Source organism: Athene cunicularia (genome assembly GCF_003259725.1).
Source record: "Athene cunicularia isolate RWA chromosome 20 unlocalized genomic scaffold, athCun1 chr20_part1, whole genome shotgun sequence".
Classification (NCBI taxonomy): domain Eukaryota; kingdom Metazoa; phylum Chordata; class Aves; order Strigiformes; family Strigidae; genus Athene; species Athene cunicularia.
The window spans coordinates 12,013,115-12,035,260 of NW_020799125.1; the positions used below are offsets into that span (position 1 = coordinate 12,013,115).

The window sequence follows — 22,146 nt, forward strand, 5'->3', positions numbered from 1 at the left end:
AAAGGAGAAAGGGGAGAAATGGCTCATCCTCCTTGGCTTTCAGTGGTGACACAACTACTTACAGCCCCACCAGTTTGCGTATCAGGTCTCAGCAGTGAAAACTGGGAACTTCATGCAGCACTGCTATCCCAGCACACGGCCTGTAACAGACTGGGGGATGTCTCCATATGAAGATAGAAAAAGTCCTCTGCTGCTACCCAACAACTCTTAGCTTGGGTTTCTTTAAGCTCTCCCAGCTCCTCTAAGTGCAGATACAAAATTGATCAGGAGAAAGTACCTAACTTCTGTTACTGCCACAGGACAGAAAGGAGTGAAAAGAATTGAAAAAATGGGATGGTGCCTCAAAGTGAAAAAAAAAAAAGGTCACGGGTTCCAGCGAATTTGGTTTAACTCTCAGAAGACTCCACAGGCAGAAATGTAGTTAGCCCACATTACAGCAAAGCAGCGAGAGCACAAGATGGCAATCCCAAGTTTTGAAAAGGGAGAGCTACCTGTAGCACGGCCCATGGCAATTACCCTATCATTTCCTTACAGCTCATTCTGAGGCTATTACATGTGTTGAGGAAATCTTTATACAGCTGCTGCTCTGTGTTACAAGTAAATTGGTTTTTGACACCTTTGCTTGCAACATAGTCCCTGGGGTGATTTTGAAGTCCTTAGAAGAGTTGTTAAAAGCAACTCTAAACTTGAAGAAGGAACCCAGACATTGTCATCATTGGTCGCTCAAGAGCTACACCTTGTGAAGCAACCTGGGGATCAATATAATAATATCTGAACAATAACGATATTTGTCTTGGGTTTGCTGGGTCTGGTCTATTTGACCTATCAGTTAGGTCTATTCTGAACTAATCACAATGAAAATAAGGAATGTACTCTACTGGTTTGTTGAATTACACCATAAAAATGGTGTGATATAAGAATTGTGCCCTGTGGTATTCAAAGTTAGGTTTACACAAGATCTCCTCTTACTTATCTACTTTACATAGTTGCAGAGAGGACGAATTTAATAGAAGTTAACGTCACTTTTTCAGTGATGTTCTGTCCATAGCAAGAACAGTCCTCAGGAGAGGAAAGCTGTCAACGGAATAAGGGAAAGGAGGAATGGCAGAGGCAGAGAGAGAAAGATACCCTGTCTTAAAGAAATAACAGAGTCCACATGTATAGTGGAGTAGTTCTGAAAATTCTTGTTCTGCCTTTGTAATCCACCATATATTAAAAAAAAAAAAAAAAAAAGAAAAGAGGAAAAGCAAGAAAAGAAAAGGAAGAGGCTTATTCTTTGAATAGTAGCTGTAATCAAGTTGTGTCACCACTGCAGCTTTTACATTACTGGCACTGTGCTTTGCAGTAAAGAGAGACACACATACCTTTTGTTGCCAGCCGGACACAGTTGATTTTTGTTTCCTGAAAAATAATAAAAAAAAAGAAAACATCAAGGTGTGCAATTTGCCCATCTACAGTAAATATACATTCCTTTAAAAAGGTACTAAAACAAATAAGCATTTTTCTTACACTCCACCTCTGAAAATACCACCAACAGTTTCAGTTGCATAAAACACTCCATACTAATGGACTTGCCTACAGCTGCTTCTCTAACTGTTGAGAAGCTAAGAGTGACAACATGTTTCCCCACACTTGATGTGTGAGTGATGGGTCCCGCGTAACTGCCTGATTAACTAATAGAATTTACCAGTTAAATGACCTGATCTGTAATAGGCAGACAAGCCCTGGGTCAAAAGTACATGCAACTGTACATCTAATTTTCATGCACCATTACTGCAAATTTTGCAAATTGGGTATTTATTTAAACATATGGCAAACAGACACCGAAGTAGTCATTTGAATATTTCAGCTCTCTGATATGTATGTGAAGCAAAACAGCATGCTGTATGGCTAGCTCTGCCAAATGAGCTATTCAAACACAACCCACACCACTGCAGTTTTTCATTGCAGAGCTGGGATAAAAACCAACGCTTTTGTTCAATCCACCTCAGAGCCTGCAGATCTGCATGAACAGGAGTTTGGATCGGAACAGCAATGTTGTATTTGGCTTAACTAACAGCTCAAAGTCGGCAGCATTCTCAGGCTGCCTCTGCTGAAAACACATCCTTTCTGGTATCCCCAGCTCCTCATTCTACAGCCCTTATTGGCACAGGTTGCTTCTGTCCAACGCACGATTGCTGTCCAAATCTTAATGTGTTGCTTTGGTTAAAAAGCTGACTTTGTCAGGCAGTAATCTACTGCAGAGTTTTCATAGCACTTTATGTCTTTACACGCTCTTGTACATGTCTCAGGTGTAATGAATGCTGCATAAATTACTATGTGTAACAATGCTACATTAATATGGATGCTGTCTGTACTCTGGAAACAACAGCCTAGCAAATGCATTGCTGAGCATCCCATTCCATCCTCGAGCAGTAGAATGAATACTGTGAAAGTCTGAATTTGCTCTTGGAAAAAATTTGTTCTACCTGTGACAGACCCTCCTTGGCCTGAGCAGAAACACACTGTGCCTTTCTCCTCACACTTAGGTTGCACGTAGGAAGGGGACAATTGCAGGATCCACACCAGGAAACTCAAGAGCAATTCCCTCTGATCCCTTTCTATGCACACCTCAAGATACCAGTCAGCCAGACTATCTGGTTATAAGCAACTTGTGCGTAGTCTAGAAACCACAAGATATTCACAAGGACAAACTGTCCCTTTGATCTTGCATTCAAACTCTCTTAACAACTCCTGGATCACCAAGGACAAATCATATTAAGGACACCCTCTTCCAGCCATACTGCCCCCAGAGTGGGACTGAAGCAGCTTCTCCCAGTAAACCAGAGCATCTCTCTTTGGTGCACCAATCCTTCTCTCCCTCAAAAATCAACTCCCCTACACTACCTGTACAACCGTCAGCACTGCAAAGTCAACACAGATGTACAACAGAGCTCCCCATTTGTCACTGCCTCATGTATAATCAGCTCGAATTGCCAGCTATTCTGGAAATCCAAAATATTTATTGTTAGTGATGATATATGAAGCAGGAAAACCACAGCTTTGTTTTCAGAGAACAGTCTCAGCACATAATGCTGGGAATTATAAGACAGATCCTGATGTAGTTTACAATCTACGACAAGGTGACCTGGAAAATCAGCGATGAAAAATAAAATAAAAAATATCAAGATTGCATTTTTGCAGTCTAAAAGTAGGTGGACACTTGCTCACATTCTGTTGAGGAAAACTTTCTTGTGTATTTGTTGCTTTCTGCTAGCTTCAAAGTGCAACAAAAAACTGGAGAGATTAGTCAATGCTGAGAAAGAAGAGGTGAGAAAACAAAACCTGAGATCTCGTTAATGATGCTGTAACTGATCTCATTTGAGCATGTACATTCCTGCACATTACCTTCCCACAGGGTAATTGGAGAAGACAGGATGCAGTGTGTTCTGTTTCCATCCACATCTAATAATTGCTGCATTTAGCACAATCACAGTTATTACAAGACCACGATCTGGCACTGCCAAAAGCAACAGCAATCCATCACTAGAGGAACAAGACATCTGGACTTCAGAACTCCATTTCAAATTGCAACTTCTGAGAAGGAAAACATAAAAAACCTGCACAGACACCAGATGTCCAGCTACTAGGGATGCTAAATTTTAAAGACTTGAACTTAGTCCATATTCCTGATTACGGCTGATTGTTCAATCAATTTCCATTGATGACCTCATTGATCAACCCACTGCTCATCAATTTGGTGTCTCAAAAAAATGAGATCTCTTTAAATTTACTCTATTTTAATTTGATTGATTCTGAGAATGCTGAGAATTGGGAGTTTCTATGAAATTTTCTACCAAGAAACAGAATAAATACACTTTTTTCTCAAAAAAAGCCTCAGTAAAACCATTTTCCCATAGTCACATTTGTCTTCTGAAAAATACTACTTTTGACTTTGGTTTCCTGCCCTCAGTAAAGTAAGGTGCTTCTGTCTAGCCAATAGTAAAGTGGGAATAAACATCGGTAATTCTCAATTATCCATCCAGATGGCTTAAAGCAATTATAAGAAAAATAATGAAATAAAGAGATAATTAAAAAGTTTTTAAGAAAGAGAAAAAGATTTCCACAAATTTTACTCTGTGTTGTTTTTGAATGTTCTTTCAAATGCTCTGATTCCCATTTTATGATATCACAGAAGTTTTACAATGCCTTATGTCTACAACAATCTTAATGATGACTCAAGTTCCTACACATTCAGCATAAGATACCTGTTTCGTATTATGGCTGAAGTCACAGCAATAATTCAGTTCAAGATCCCACTAGCACTACCACTTCAGCTTTCTATCACTGCCAGATTACGGCAGATGTTGAGTGTCCAAACAGTAACAGAACAATGTGGGCACACTTTAACCGAGATCCTGGTATAGGAAAACAGTGATAAATATGTCCTACAGCTCTTGATCCAACCTTTGCTTTCCAACATGCTTTGTACCCAGAAATCTTACTGTGTATTAGCCCATCTACATGTTTACTAGAAGGTAACTATGTAAATAAAGCATAGTTACTGCATACCCTCACTCCAGGCTGAGCCCCAGCTAAATGTGCAGAGACCAGCTGAGGCCTGTGGCTCGGAGAGCTGGCAGAGTGTTCCTGGAGGGCAGAGCCAGCAGGAGACCCTCTGAAGGGAACACAGACTGTGCTGAGGAGCTGGGTAAGCCCTCCTGCTGATAGAGCTCATGCACACAGCCAGGAGCCTGTTTTAGCATCCCTCTGGATTTTCAAATTTTTTTTTAAACATTCTTTTAATATAGTTCATTTCTCTCTTTGTCAAAGCAAGGTAGCTGATGCCATCTGCTAATTACTTAGGTTCCTAAATGCACGTTTCACTCAAGTACACTGGATGATAACAAGACAAGTTCTGCCTCTGTCTCTTCAGTGTTTGGATGGGAACAATTTTCTGCAGAAAAGGGCTATGAGGGCACCAGGACATACGTTTATGTGACAGCTGCATCTTCACAACCTAAAAGGACGAATGATTTTTTTTTTTTTAATTTTTTTTCAAAATGACAGCTTGCTGTTTACAGATTACGAATAACAATAAAAGAAGCAGAGCTTTTTCATCCATCTGTTTGCACACCCACAATTTTTTCTTTCCTTTACTATTATTATGCTTTGCAGTAGTTAAACAGTGCTTGCTTTGCCTGAAGAACCACCTGTCAGCACCAGTGAGACCTGCTGTCCCCAGATGTACCGTTCGGGGCTGCCCTGCAACAAGCAAAGTTTCATCAGGCAGCTCAAATCAGGGAGAGGCATTTTTAACTTTTGCTGGTACACAGACAAGACAAGTAATTGCCCATCTCCCACTTGGCCTCAGTTACAACTTCAGTTCCCCATGTCCCAGAGCTATACACTAAGCATGCTTGTTGGCAACCTGCTTCACGCAGGATAGAAACCATGGTTCTGTCCACTGAACATCTTCAGGAATTATTTTTTTGGTCTTCAACAAATTTTGCCCAAGTTCAGGGGAGTTCTAGACTGTGTGCTGCTTCTTCATCCCACTGAAGCCAACTGTTTGCTGTCTTTAAAATTGTCTGTGCAGGGTCAATAGACTCCCCTATAATTCTTATTGACAGCTTAAGGAAACTGCTAGTTCTCCAAGAGACTAAGCAAATCTTGTATGGCCTTTCCAATTATCAGCTATTTTTAGAATCTGTGTCATTTGGAGAAGGGAGGTTTAACAAAGTGGTTAGGGCTTTTATTATTTACAATAGAAAGTTATTTCAATGACATATAGTTAATCGTTGAATAACCCACATCTTTTGAATGTGAGGTAGACTGGAGGATGATTTTATTAACTACGCAGAAAACACTCAGATCCACATGTTGTGGCCCAAGATGGCCAACCAGATGTGGAAACAGGGGCTTACAGAGTGATATGCTTCCACAGCTGCTTTATTTCTGCTCCAGCAACTCCAACATGAGATTAAGAAGGAGTAAATGTAAGTGAACAAAACTGTAACACCCAAAATCCTACCAAACACAGAGCTCCTCAAAGCTGTTTAAAGCCTTGGTGCCACTTCATTTTTCAGAACACGGCTCGTGTTGAACTGTAGTATCTCACTTTTTTATTTTCACAAGCCATCTCCACAGGGATGAATGCCACCTCTCTGCTGGCATCTGTATCCATACCTCCACAATGTCCCAGGAGAGGAATGTTGTGTACTGTGACTAGACTTGTCAGCATCTAGAAATCCTGCCTGAAGTCCCCTGATAATAATGAACTGCCCGATTGTGCATGTAGTACAAGTCATTAGAGAGGAAAAAAAAAAATCAATAAGAATCTCCTTAGAGTCTGTCATTCCCTCAAAAATAATATTCTCATTGATTCCTGTGGTGTTACTTTTCACAATTCTGGCTTGAAAACATCATTCACCTGTTGGACCACCATGCTGCAGGGACAGCTGGCAGCATCTCCCACATCATGTCCAGCTGTGGTACAAGGGCTCCTGCCTCATCTCTCAATTAGAGGAAAAATGGCCAAAAGTTATTGATTGCAACTGTGCTGTTACAGTTAACAGTTTAACTCAGTGAGGTAAAATGCAACTCCAGGAAGGTTTTTTAGGAAGCTCTCATTTCTGAACTGCTCAAAAATTCAGGCAGGTTTTACACAGCAGCCAAAAAATTCTCCCCATTTGAGTGTGTTGCTGGATCAGTAACCAGAAACTGTCACCTACAATGACCCAGATAAAGAACCTGGGGACAGCAAAACCTGCAACACTTCACTTTGATTATTAAGTCAGTATAAGGATCAGAGAGGATAAGGAGTAACATTGGTGCTGACATCCTGGTCTCACCTTTCAGGGAGAGAAACACTGAAAGGCCCGGTGTTTAAAAGGGGCTGAGCTCAGGGAGGTTTTTCAGAGAAGGAAAACGTCATGCTCTGTCAGGCAGCCATCTGGAGCAGGTGGCACCAGGACAACCAGCACACATCAGTTAACTAACTACCTGGATGGCTGCGACAGTGTGTGTGGAGTTCCTGCCAGAGGCGAGTGAAGCCAGTTGTCCATTCTTGCTGTGCCACTTCTTGTGCTAACTCCTAACAATTAAACAGCAACAGGGCTTCTCATGCCCAGTTACAAAACCCGAAGCTTCTGTTTTCTTCTCCCTTTCTTCCCCTCTTACTTCAAACTGACACATTTCAGTTCAGCATCTGGCTTTCAACAGTCCCTAGGAGAGAAATTCACACAATTTGGAAGCGTTTTGTATAACAAAGCTGAAAACCAATCTGTTTCACACTTGTTCTATTTAGACCCCTCTCTGGAAGCAACGCCGCGTTGACCAAACTTCGTGCAACTTTCCACAGAAAAGAATTCAGCCAGCAACAAGCAACAGCTATCTCATTCAAACTCTCAAACAACAACATTGCACAAGAGAAGGCAGAAAACCTCGTGATCTGATTTTGCAGCAATTTGCCACACTTGTTTTGCATCCAGCTGTTAATTACATTCCTTTCAGTGTAACAATCACGGCTAATGGCTGCAGAGCAGACGAGAACACCAAATGAGCACAACCCGCCAGGCACAGAGGAGCTGAAACAATGCGGAACTTCGGTAACAATTCTACCTCCTCCTAATCAAGCTTTTTGACCAAATACAGAATGTTTCTTCAAATTAAACTGTCCCCAGAGTCCTGCATTTCCAAAAGAAGATGTTCTGGTTCACTGCACAAAGATTTCTCATTGCAGGTTCCAGGTGTGGAAAGAAGTTTCATCATTCCGCAACTGTCAGTGATTAATGAAACTATAGAATATCCTAATTAAAAAATGAGTGGCAGTGTTCTGTTAAGTTTTTCATGTGCAAGGGAACATAAGGCTATATTTTAATTGTGCTAAATTGTTATTGTTTCAGATTTTTTGCAGGTGTGCATTATCAAAACTGCCATGATGTGGCCATAATTATTAGTAGGCTTTACAAAGACCAGTCAAAGCTGCTCAGGTTACAGATGTAAGTGAAAACCCAGAACTTTTAAATATTAATTATACCTGTAAACAATTAATGGAATTAAATAAAACTTAATACAGCTGCAAAAGACTGGATGCAAATCAGGCCCTAATGTTTGAAATGTGGGGCTTAAGGATTTTATCACGAAACAAAAAGCATCACAGCTACTCCTCTGAAAATCCACATTCCACTCTTGGACATTTCCTCTACATTTTTTCCCATAGCACTACACTGAGGATATATAAGCATATACTGTACCAATATAAATTTTTAACATAGGAGGCAATTGCTTGCTCAAACAGGAATTCACTTTGTCTGGCAGAATATTTCTTGTGCTGTCATAAAATGTGTATTGTTGCATACAGACTCTTTTGACTAACTTATACTTAAAAAGTCCTTTACAATCTCATGTTCCTGCCAGGACAGCCCAAGCAAGTCATCCTTTTTTGAGACCTTACCACTGTGTATGTAGTGTAATGCAACCTGGCAGCTACAGTAATCAGGAAAAAGCAGGAACCACACATTAGTGCTGCCTTAATCCAGAATGCCAAGGGATGCCTACATTTCCATTCATATAACACATTTAGGGCATATTATATTGTACTTAAGCAAATAAAGTTTCTTCTTCCCTGGGGATCCATTCACTAGCAATTAACTATCACACAAGGGGGAACTAACTAGACACAGAGAGACACATACATATATTTCACAGTTTCCTTTATAAAGGCAAATCCAAAATTTAATTAATTGAGTTGTGCTGTAAGGAAACTGTATCGACTAGAAAGGAAATGAATGTGAAAACCAGCACAGTATTGAAGAGATCTATGCTTGTCAGCCACACAGCAGAAACTCTGCAGGAGAATGGTAATAAATGAAGGTAGTAAAACACCAAGATATGTTGTGAACATTCATTGGCATTGCTAGCCCGTTAAACAGTGTACAGTCCTCTGTGATGTGTGGCTGCATTTTGGGTATAAAAGACACTATCCCAAGTGGAGACCAAAGCCTAAACCTTTGATTGATTTTTCTAATTTTGCTTTCAGAGGTAATGTCTCGGAGAATTTATCTATGTTAAAGTTAGATTCATGAAAGCACTAGCAAATGTGCTAGTAACAGACTCAGCTACCCAACTTCTTGATGCCATGTTAATGCTCTAAGAGTCTTCAAGAGGCCGGAGTGTCAAATTGTATCATGTTATGTGATAATAAAAAACAATGAGAGGAGTCAAAGGGGAGGAAGGTTAATGAATGCTTAGATCTGGCCTGGACAGTGTTAGCTGAACTGACCTGAAACAGGAGAGTTAAAAGAGGAGGTCACAAACTATACTAGGCTGGAATAGAAGAAGGGAAAAAAGACCTTCCCTCTTCCTATGATGGACAGGTTGAGGCATTATATGTATGTCATTTCGGTCTGAGAACAGGGCAGACTAGATTTCCTGTGCAGTCTCTATCTTAAATGTAGTATCACAAAGTAAGTAAAAATATAGTCCAGGGTGTTCAAAAGGAGCAAGACAGACATGCACATAGTCCCCCCTGTAGTACAAATTACTCAAGGTGAAACTCACAACCGTAAATCCTACATTACCATGTGACCAAATACAAGCTACAAGGTAACCCCAACCTCATAGCTTTTAGGTAGGTCTCATCTCATAATGTCTCCCCCAGAATCACAAGTGCTGTGAAATGGAGACTGCCAGGACATTGCAGTTATATCTTTTAAAAGCACAGTAGCTCCTACTCTGACATTCATGCATATGCAAGGAAAAAAATCCAAATGCTAAACAATTTGTTTTGTAAATCACATGCCAACATGTGCCTTTACAGAGTCTGACTCCCCAACAGATCCTCATTGGGTCTAGGCAGCAGAGAGAGACTTGACTGAAGGACAAGTAATGGCATGTTTAATTTTCATCAAATTTCTGTAAGAGGGTAATAATAAGGAGGAGTTAAACTGGTATCCTATGGAAAAAGAAAGAGAAAGATGAGGAGGATAGACACAGGTGGTCATATCCACAGATACAGATCCAGTACAATTTTCTCTGCACTTACTCCATTTGCCTTGCTAAGAGCCTGGAAGTAAATGCTGTAGCTTTTCAGGGGAGAAAGTGGAGCATTCCAGTAGCCGTTGTAGGTTTTGTTGTCACCCACTGTGAATGGCTGTGTGACAGGCAGGTTGATGGGTTTCAGCTCAGCTGCAAAGTAGTGTGGTGAGTCCAGACTGGAAGCGTTCTTGTAGCTCACTGGGACAGAGAAGCATTCAATGATGTCTGCAGCTCTCCGTGCTTTCTGCAGCTTTTCCTCCTTGACAACAAGTTGATAGACACTAGGAGGGAGAGAGGAAGGTAAGATTAGGTCCCCAAGAGCCTTAAATATCACAAATGTTTCCAACAATTAATGGAAAAGACTAAAGCAAAGTAAGAAATACACAGCTAGGGCATCACAGCAAGCACAGTTTGTGGCACATCAGTAACAGTGGCAGCAGCCACTGAACGTTACTGCGTGGGCAAGGTGCTGATCACTTGCTCTGTTGAATTACTTGAGATAATCAAGATACACCTTGGTGAAAGTCAGAATAGATTTCAATCATGTCACTCTCTGGCAAAATGAATAACTAATAAAATATCCAGTCTATAATGAATTGCTAACATGCTGAATATTAGAAAGCAGATTCTTCAGCCACCAAGTGGAAACATGAACTGCTTGTTCAGGCCAAATGGTGATTGCAGCAGAGGAAAGCATTAGCAGGTGGCAATGGCGTCAGATCCTGTTTGAAATGATTCAGGGTGCAAGAAACAGTTTGGACCAAAAACATTCTCACATCTTCTAAGAAAGTAACTTTTTTTGGCCCTCCCTCCCATCTCTTTTTTGGAATATATCCTGGGATGTAGAGTTATCTAGCATTAATTCCTGATGGCAAGTATTCTCCTACCTCCCATCACTAAAGGGCTAGCTTAGATACTGAACAGGTGGCTTTATACTTGCCCCAATTCACTTTTGTTTCAAGAAACAATAACAACTCTTCATGTTCTTTCCAACTCTATGAAATGTTAATCCTTTTTGATTCCTGCTAAGCTTTTGGCCTCTCTGATATGTAATAGCAATCTTGTTATTTCTAGCTTACTATTCCAGGCTCAGAGAGGCTGCAAGGCATTCAAATGCACTCTGCTTTTTTTTTTTTTTTCCCTCAGGCAGTTAACAAAGCCCTTAAATTCAATGCTGCTACAGCTGAGGCAGGTTTACTGTCTGCTTAACACCACTCACCCATTTGACAAAGAAAGATACCGCTGCAGTCATTTTACTTTTTGTCAGGATATTCACATGTGCTGCCCTCACCTGTCTGTGTGAGACTGGTCCTTTGTTTAGTTAGACAGGGGAGATCGATTAAAAGATTGGAAACAGCCAGCAGTGTATCATTCTCCCAGCTTTCACAGGCTCATTGTTGCAGAAAGATTGGTCTGAAAAATTTCTAGCATAGCAATAGCTCATCAATGGTGTTGTGGGAAGTGAAGTTCTGGCACTTTCAGCAAGCAGGAGTGGAACAAAACCTAACTCATGCTTTTGAATTAACTGTTACCTCAGGTCTGCAGGTATGTGGCACACACTGTTAACAATGAGGCGGTCAGTGAATCACTTGGAAATCATTCGGCTCCCACTGCTACCCACAAAACCAACTAATTTTTATAAGAACGACCAATTTATGAATTACTCCGTACTGAAGTTGTCCTTACGCAGGCTCCTACTAGCATTTGCTAATGCAGCAGAAGCACCCAGCAGACATATGGACTGCAGCTTTGAATGATGTCGTGTCAGCATTTTGGAAAACTTCCCTCAATCCTACGGTTCATCGGAAGCTTTAATAAAATATTTCAGACCTTCTCTGATCTTTATTTTACAAATTTTAAAAAGATAAATAGGTTTCTCAGCAACACCTCCCCTAAACTCTCTAATTGTTACAGAATTTACTTACCTTTGAAGACATTTTCAGCTTCTCCCTTGATGACACTAATATATGCTCTACCAGTACAGGAACCCTTTTTTACCATGAGCAACAGTTTTGATACAGATAGAACCTAGTAACAGATACTCTCTGGCCTGTATTCTTTCATATTTCCTCTTTATACTTAGCCACCTCCTTTCATGGAGATAACTCAATTTTTTAATGACTTGAAATTTTACTTTTAGTGTTTATTCGTTTGGAATAAATCGAGGTGTCTCTGGAAGCACAACAGTATGTTCATGAGCATTCAATTGAAATGTAATAGATGTCCTATTTGTGTTCAAGTTAAAACCCTGTTGATCTGCTCAAATACTGCCTCCTTTTCTACGAAACAAGTATCTGAGTTAGTGCTGCTGTCATTGTTCCCTCTGTCTAAAAATCCTACTCTGGTGATATTTAGGATGAGTGACTGACTGTTTTCTTGGCGTTTTTTCCTTTATGCCCCAGCTCACACCGGCTGACACAGCACCTTCATCTCTATGTGCTCTCCCTGCTTGACTTGGTGACGGTCATCTTTCAGCCTCACTCTTTTCTCGGAGTCTCAGTTATTTGGTGGTGGTCAAGTGGCCACTCTCAAAGGAGGTGATCAAGTGGCTGAGAGCATGGCTGATTTCAAAGATTACTCTGGACTGAAGACTACCACTCCAAGAAATTGTTTCCTTATCAAATGGTTACTCTGGATCTTGCTTTCAGATAATTTGATCCCAGTATTTTGATCTGTCTAGACCCTCCAGAAGTTCAGGATCCACAGTTCACCAGTACTTAGTACACCGACTGGTACAATCTAATTTTCCTTTTTTCTTCTTTTTTGCCATATCTTTGTATTTCACGTTACAAGGGAAAGGGAAAGAAAGAGTAGTTTTCCAAAATGGAATGCTAGAGGGAAGGAAAAGTGGGCAATGGGAGTGAGGAGATACCCAAACTATTCTAATAGCTCTTATTCTGGCTACCAGGTAGGCAGTAATATGAATCTCCTGGGGGTCTCCTCATCTCAAGCTTCAAAGTTACTGCTTCCAGCCAGGATCGGATCAGCTAACACTTTCAGAGCAGGAATCAATACAGCAGCTGCAAATGCCCAGCTGGATAAAAGAAAGTTTCAGTGTCATACATGAAATTATATTAAAAGAGACAACAAAAGCAGAGCATTAAAACTCTCAACACTATATAACAAGTTCAGTACCAATAAACTGAAAGATGATACAGTAAAACTAACTACTGCGTTTCAATTTTTAATATTCAGCCACATTTGCAAACACTGCAATCAAATCCACACATGTGCATGCTGCAGGGCAATAGAAGCAGGGGTCTTGTGTTCCTCATGCTAAGCTACTCCACACCACCTCAGTGCAGCCAAGTTACACTGCTGTCTCAGTAAACAACAGGAGAGGACTGGTTTGCAAACATCCCTCAGCTCTGCTCTCCAGAGAGCTCTCTAGGGGTTCTCACACCTGGGCCACTAACCAAATGCCTGACTTCCTAGAAGGCTGGGGAGCTGACTCCCTGTTGTGCAGCTGCACACTCTTCTTAGAAAGGGAGGCCAAAACTGGGGTCCTTGATAAATTTCACAGGTCTTAGACAGATAAATCTACATTAATAGAAGCTTTTATAAGTTTTTGACAGCTCCATTCTACATCACTGATAAAAGCACAGGCCATAATGGTACACACAGCACAAATGTTGTCTGCAGAGGAAGAAAATGTGCTCTTATCATCATCTACAAGGTAATCTTTTAAATGATGAGTTTTCTATTCAGAGTGGAAGCACAAGTACAGATAATCAACATTCCAAATCACAGCCTGTTTCTGTGCAACTGAGATCTCTCTGAGCACCATCAGGTTTCTTCTTCCCCTGCTCTTGATTTTTTTGTGCTGCATGCAGCACAATTTGAGGATGGACTTAGCATGCACTTGTCCACAAATCTAGCCATGTATTTAGACCAGACTCAAGTTTTGGATGTAGAATGTGCATGAATATAGAGAGGAAAATCTGAGTCAGAGCACCGCATAAAGCATTCAACATCTGGTTGGTGCACTTTTGTATCCTGACACAGTACTTATCAACAAGGTAAAATCTTCACTATACCCCTGATAATGGTAGGCTATGAAAAGGAATACAACTTCTTTGTACACTTAACAGTGATCCCCTCACCTGACTTAAAAAAGCTTAAAAGAAACAATGCTTCTGCAGTTTAGTACTCCCTCTGTACCAGTTCTGGTACTCAAATTTTCTTAAACATATCATATAAAGATTTCATATATTTTCATTTAATTTTAATATTTAACACATAAATATATTATCAGCCATGTATTATTTCCGATACTATTTTTTCCTGGGGAACAACAATAAGGGGCAATTAGTACATCTTGATCTTTTCATACATTTTTTAGCAGACTGTTGTGAGACAGTTTTGTAGATCACCTACAGAGAACAAGAACTTTTCATTTCTAGCTCAAATGAACACATTACTTTCAGAATAACTGTTTCACAGGCTACAGGAAATAAGACAGTACCAAAGGGTAGTGGTTTCCTTATTAATAGTTATCTTAATTCAAAGAATAAGGACAAAAAGGGGCAACATGAATTAAGGATGGAAAAGACTTGCAGCTTCCAATAGCTGTGTCATCTCAGACTGAAGGCATGTGGGATGTAGCAGCCAACATTGAATTTCCACCATTGCACCTATTCTATGGCATTAACAGATTCAGCACTTCTGAAAATGCTATCCAAAACCAGGAAAATCAAATCCAAATACTATCCGACTAATCCACAGGAGTAAATGCTGCAGAGAGGTATATAAAAGGCTTTGGATGCATATGAACAGGGACAAAGGTACAATAACTGGAGGGGCCAACAACCAATTCAGCTTCTTTTATTTACAACGCAAATGTTTTTAAGAAACATGCTCTTAAGACCATGAGAGCATTGTCAGCATGCTGGTTCATACCCTTGGCAAGCATCACACAGAAGCCCCAGATACTGAGTGCTGATTTCCTACTGCACAGCTCTGCAACAAACAACAGAAATCAGATATAACTTCAGCCATCAAACACCAGCCCTGCCCACTGGAAATGTACCCTCAGACCAGTTTCCCTGGATGTTATTTAAACATGGCAGTCCTGATACCAGCCAGCCTTTTTTTTTTTTTTAAGAGCCCATTTTTTAAGTTAAGTCACCGAAGCCAAGCAACAGATAGTTAACAATAGCTTTTTTATCATCTAGTTATGTTAGTCATGTTTTTATCAGTTAGTTATGTTTTTATCATCTAGTTATCTAAGTCAACTTATGATCCCAGTAAATTTAGTTGTGCCAATGTAAATATATTTGTATATATCCATGAAGGTTCACTGCCTTTATTCTGACAGCATGGATACTTGAACGGGAGAGGGTCTGATGTGTTGCCTGACACCCACATTTAGAATTCAGATTAGCTACTGAATGTGCATATGCTTGTTTCATGATCTCAGGGATGCAAACAGACATCAACATATTTATTTTCTCTTTCTTAAAGATACCTAAATAAAAGCCTGAATTCTGACACACAGATAGTAAGAAATAAAATAATGGGAAATTTTGAGGAAATAATAGGAATGGAAGCTAGAAATATCCTATAAAAATCTATCAGTACTCTATAGAGCTTTCTCTAAAAAAACAAAATTAAACAGCTCATGAGATCTTTCTCAGAGTGTGCCTTCAGCCCTTCCATGAACTTGCATAGAAGGGATTTTGTAGAAAATTCAACCAAAGACCACTAAACTCTAAAAAAGATTTATGTAACATAAATTCTACTAAATTTTTCAATAACTAAATGGATAACTGCCATAAAGCCTGATGCTGAGATTTGCTATTCTGAGCATTCACTGCATCTACAGCACCGCTTTCCTTTGGCTATAATGGTGAATATTTCCTCACCTCCTCCTGCAGTCCTGTAATCAAATGTTCAGGCATTCAGAATCGACTCTGCAGATAGTTTCCAAGTTTAGAAAGTTTCCTAGGTTCAAACAGGTGGCAATATATTCCTCAGAATTGAGTTATCACTTCACATGTTCTAAAATGTCACCCTTAATATCTTCAATAGCACTTTTAATCAGAAGCTCTGAAACTAATCTACAAAACATAAAGAACTGTGTTCCATAGCCACCTACGATGTACATACAAGACCCAGTGCAGTGTTCTGCAATTTTCTGTCTATTTAAGAACTAATTTGAAACCCATTAAAATCAATTAAAGACTGCTACTATTCCCATTACACTTTGGAACAGCTCCATGCAGAATACAATATGCTGAAGTTAAGGTTAGCTTTCAATAAACATTTTAATGCAAAAAATAGAAAAAAAAAAAAGATTGTTCTGCGATGTCATCTCCTGGAATATGCTTAGCTATTACAAAGATTAAAAAACTAGCCCATTATGAATATTGGGCTGCACTGTCATCAATCGGCTTGTTCACATCTGCAAAGCATTCACAAAAATAAAGCTTATAATAGTGATGCTACTCGAGGAAATAGTCTCTCATATCGCAAAGTTATTTACACCAGATCCTTCATTTTGAAGTTATTTTTGTGTGTTCTTTTAACATTCATTTAAAATTAAACAACTCTTCTACTACATTCAGTGAAGTTGAAGAATACCAACAAAATGTCCAAATTCAGCCAAATTTGTAAAAATGGCATAGAAAGAAGAGATGGTAATTACTGCCACTGCTATGAAAAAAACCTGCTGAGATAGAGCCAATAATAACAATGTAATCCATTTAATCAAGAAGGCTGGTAAGAGTCATATTTTCTTCTACTGTGAGAAGATCACATTTTCTTCTACATTCACATTCAGTTCAGTATTCTAGATTTACTACCAAGGCATGTTGTACCCTGAAATTCATGAAACAAAGGTTAGCGATTTCACACTTGGATAATGCTATTTAGAGTCAGAGCTTTCACATGGGCATTCTTTTATCACTAAAATTTCGAGCTTTGTTAAATTTCTATAGTGATTGAAACGGACTCTAGAAAAAGTAAGGAAGTTTAAAGACTGCATGCTCCTTGTATAGAAAGAGAGATGGTCCCATATTCTCCCCAGTCAGTATCAGTAACTGTGATGAGCTATCTGTGGGACAGGTGGTGGTACCTACAAGAAATTGTGCACTGTCAAGCTTAAAAAAAAAGGCAAAAAACAAACAAAAAGCATCCTGCCAGCATCACTATATAGAGTGTTATCTTTGGCCAGAATACTCTGTGTGAATGAAATTTCTTTTCAGTCATACTGCAGCATCTCATCAATTCCCACAACTGACTAAAAACCTGGGAAAACTTACTAGAAAGTAGCTGTGGGGGTTTTTGTTTGGTTTTGTTGTTGGCTGGGGTTTTGGTTTCGGGTTTTTTTGTAAAAAGAAGTGATAATGTCAAATGTAACGTCACATGGCCTCAGACCCTAGGTGGGTAGACTTTTATCCTGACAATCCTCAGAGGTATAACACATAATTGCCAAACCACTGCAGATGTATAAAGAGTGGCACAGAGAAAGTGCAGAGCATGACTTGTCCAGCATCACACAGTATCAGGTGTATGTACACAAATACCCACATTCTTGTCTCATATTCCTACTTCCACCCACCAGTCAGTATGTCCTGTCTAATGAAGTCTGGAGTTTCCAAACTGAACACATGATAAACCCACAAAGTGTTTCAAAAAGGCAAAATTAAAAAAAAAAATTCTACTTCTGGGCATCACTCAAGATGTGACCCCCGGAGATGAAGGGGGAACAGACAGGGCTGAGAAAGTGTTCTGGAGACTGTCTCTTTCTTAAAACCACACCACACAGAAAACACAATGGATTGTCAAACTTCCACGAATGCCAGTAACAATGTTGTGCCAATATTCAGGTTTAATGATGGTTTAAACAATCAGCAGTGTGCATGTGTGGGCATCTAAATACCTTTGTGTGTGCACATACGTGTGTACCTATACATAAATACAGCTATTAAAATCAGTGCTTCCAACTCATAATGCTCCACTCACCATTAGTCTTCTGTGAGTAATGGCCATGTTGTTCCAAGGAAGGACAGCTATTGGAAGAAATCTAAAAATGCAAATATTCCCATATAGTTCTAAACAAATCTAATAATCACTGCAGTGTCTATGCACAGCAAACAGAAATATGGTAACATGCACAAAATATAAGTAGTTGTCAAAAAGACAACTGTATTGACTGTCAGTATTTACTGACCAAAAAAAAAGGATTTGTGTGCTTAAAAGCCCATTTTCCCCAGCTGTATCATTTGGTCTAATAAAAGATGCTATCCATACTCACAAAATTACCTCCTTCCCATTCCCAGACCCCCAGAACACTGCTACTGCATCTATTTATTATATTATATATGCATCATTCTTTTAAATGCTTTAAATTCTCTCAGTTTAATCTTCTTGAAAATAAAAAATTTTAAAAAGGAGAGAAAGAAAAAAAAAAAAAAAAAAGAACCAGAGGGCATTTCAAAGCTCTGTGTTCCATTATCTCAACCATCTCCATAAACCTGACCTGGTTTGCAACACAGATTAGACATAATAGCTGCTGTTCCCTGGTGGAACAGGCCCAGTCCCTATCTCGCCAGTTCAATGTTATTTTGTGCTGGCAGATTAAAGATAATGAGTGCAGACAGATACGGCTTTCACTGCAACAGGAGCTAATGTTAGTGGCTTTGGAGGTGTTTTTTCCCTCCTGAGCCACCTGCCATCTGTTTGATCTACAAAGAAAACCAACCCCTTTTTTGTTCATGTCGCTTAGCATTAAAGAGGCCTTACTGACTGAGGCCATCGTCATCCTCAGCGTTCCCTGGTTTAAGACAAGAAGGAAGTTTCAAGGACAAGAAAAGCCAAAGTGGTTCTTGAACAATCTGCAGGACAATGTGCCATGTCCTTCATAAAAGAGGTGGCTCGGACAAGGGGATGGGTATATTTGCATATATTCTCAGTCAGAATTAATTTGGGTATTTCAAATAGCTTCCATGAAATTAGGTCCATTTGGATGCAGAAATAATCTAGTTTGGATTTCAAAGCCTTCTCTCCCTTTTCCACAATCATAGCTACCAGACTGTGGAGGGAAAACCTCTACATAAGGATATGACGTATTTTTTAAGAGACTGTTAGAAAAATATTTTTGTTGATTTTGTATTTTTTAAAGTAAAAGGCTAAGAAAAACACAAGACAGAAAGGGGGAACCTGATCTGTTTCTAGCCTCAGGAGAAACTTCATTACTAGACAAAGCCCATATGGTCAGTTAACAGTCTACTCACAGTTGTATCATAAATGTACAATAGAAAAGATGAGCTCTCCTGGGCAAGGTAATAGGTAATTATTTTCACCACCTGAAGCTGCAGGAGTATCAGCCAGATTCTTTACACCTTTTCTGAACACTTTGTGCTCTTGAGAAAGTGCAAAGCAATCATGCTTCTGGCCCCAGGGAGAGGTCTTACATGGTACCTTCAGTGCAACATCTGCCCCACAACGAAGGAAAATTGAGGATGGAAAAAGGGAAGGACTTCTTTCCAATTCACAGACAGTCTGACATCATCTGGAAACACCTATTACCTCCACCATAGTTGGAATGGGGCAGATTTAAACATTAAGATGCTGTATCTGATAATCCTGTAGTTCACCAACTCCCTTCAAAACTAGGTATATTTTTGATACAAGAGAAAGCATTAAATATAGGTTGTATCCTTTGGCAGAAAAAGCCCTCAACCTGCATCAACATCAGATCCTGCAGTTACCTGGGGATCTATCAAGGTAGGCGACAAAGGAATTGTCTCCTCTTCCGTTTTGCTGTCAGACCTTTCCACTACAAATGCTGCACGCTCTGCTTCTCCTCACCTTCCTCTTCTGCACCATGACTACTTTTAATTAAACCAGTCCTATTTCCCCTTCCTTTTGCACAGTAAGCAAATCCCTCACCATCTCCTAGCTCTGCCTTTTGCTTTGGAAAAGTGCTGTGCAAGGAGAACTGAAATTATAGAGAGGCAGAAGAGCATCATGGCTGCAGAGGTTTATTCTTCTGAATTGTCTGGCTGCACTTATGATAATCCCTTCATTCCATCTGCAGCCCACGCACTGGTGCAGCAACCCCCTTTTCTAGTTTCAAGAAATTATGCATTCATTATGGAGGAAATTAACACCTCAAAGCAAACTATAATTAGGAATTCTTCAATTCGGTTTATGCTTTTTCAATTAGGCCCTCTATAATTTTAATCACGGGAGCATTAACATGTTTCCGGAATTTATATACCTGTAGTATAATTAAATCCTGAAATGCCTTAGTCTGCAACAGCAAAGCAGAGCTTACTCATCGTCCCTTTTATCGCGTTTTTGTGTTATTACAGACACGTTGAGGGGCACCTGCTAGCATAAACACAGCCTGCCATATGCAACAGAGAAGAGCCCACTTGCTCTCTGAACTCATCATCCTCACTCCTGGTAGAGGGATTGCTGGCTGGATAAAGCTTGTGCACTGCTTCTGAGGGGTGGACATTTGCCAGGGACTTGTGCCCAAGCTCATCCCATCTCATTTTAAGTACCTTAAGGAGCTGCTTCAATTAGGTAAATCATCCTCTGTGGTCTGCAAAAAGAGCCAAGCTCCTTCCTGGGGGCTGCTCTGACCCTGAGTAGCTATGGTCAAGCTCAGTTCATCCCACTGAAGGATCTGATCCAAGGGCTCTCACAGGCAAAAGGAGGCTTGGCTGTATGCCTCAAGAAATTCAGACCTTCTAATTTTTAAAATCTTTTACGCAGTTTGCTATTACCCTTTTATTCTGTGATAACAAGGAAGGGGCATATTGGCTCTGGGAGCTGTGAAGCAAAGAAATATCTTGGAAAAAGAAACCTTCAAACTGGCAACCATGGGTATTTTCTCCTGTTCCCTCATCTTACTGGTTGACAGCTTGATGTGAGAAAATGGCCATCAATTTGTGATTCTCAGCTTAAAGTTCAGACTTCATTAACCTTTTGATTGCTGGAATTCAATCTGACAGTTACGTGGACAGCATAAAGGATTTATGCAAAAACGTTCACTCCCCCACTCTCAGTATCCTCAGGCCTTTATAAAACAAAAAAGTGTTAGCAAAAGCTTCACTGTAGAGCTAATAAAATGCTGCTTGACACAAAAGAATTGCCTATATGTGTAATTTGATTGTTAAAATATTATCATTACAATATATGCAAATTTTATGGCTTTTCTCTCCCATTTCTGTCTACTGCAATGGTTAGTAAGACATAGCAGGTCATCCAGTCTCAGAGAACAGCTACGTTTCTGATGGCTGATAAATGGGCAAAGGCAGTTTTATGACCTTTTAAGGGACAGTATTCTCAGATGAACAGTACACTGATCCAGTGAGAAAATGCATTTCCTGTACCAGATGAGAACAACTGACCCAAAATGCCCCTTATCCTCACTTTTTAGGGCCAAAGCCTGACTTCAGGAAGAACTAAAAAAACCTTGAAACACCCATTCAACTAATTATGCCATGCTACATAAAAGACTAAATATTCCTTCCTGATACTTATGGTTGTCACCTTGCATCCTAATGCATTCCTATATCTCCATTATGTTTCTCTCCTGATACAGTAGGCAAAGCACTTCTAAGATCCAGAGTAACTTTAAGTGCCACTGAAGTTCTCTGATCATGTATGAAACACTCCAGCTGAGGTGGAAGTGTCTGCTCAGGCTTGCAGGTGCTCTGGACACCTCACCAGGGTTTGGACATTGATGAGGTAAAACCTGAAAATACTCACTGTGCAACCTTATTCTGTTCCTTTTTGGTATAACAAACATCATGCTGGTCTACACAGCTGGCATTTTTCCAAGCCTTTCACCCAATTTCTTACTTTCATTCTCACACATTCACACACAGTTAAAGAAATATCAGATCCGGGGAAGAGAAAAGAAACTCCCTCATTTACCTTCAGACTCTTGCTAAATTAAATGCAGAATGCCATGCAGGAGAAACCCAGCTTGAATGATTTCAGAACAGCATCCCTGAGGTATATTATAGGAGATGTTAATTAATACAGATAATTAGGCTTATAGTATCAGAAGCTTAGATTGATAAACTCATTCCTCATTAGATACTACAAAATTAAAAGATCTAATGTGATGACTGTTTGCCCTGTATTCAATCAACCAAGTCATGT

The 22,146-nt window shown here is 39.8% G+C and overlaps 1 protein-coding gene across 3 annotated transcripts in view; it reads right to left on the bottom strand.

The window, feature by feature from the left end:
- The window catches only part of PTPRT (protein tyrosine phosphatase, receptor type T), a 338,779-nt gene that overhangs the window by 91,916 nt on the left and 224,717 nt on the right, over positions 1 to 22,146 (bottom strand). For all 3 annotated transcript variants that reach the window (XM_026862069.1, XM_026862068.1, XM_026862067.1), the window contains exons 11-12: positions 10,028 to 10,301; positions 1,365 to 1,401 (exon numbers count right to left, since the gene is read on the bottom strand). In XM_026862069.1, coding sequence (XP_026717870.1) covers positions 1,365 to 1,401; positions 10,028 to 10,301 — 311 coding nt within the window. The remainder of the gene's footprint in view (positions 1 to 1,364; positions 1,402 to 10,027; positions 10,302 to 22,146) is intronic.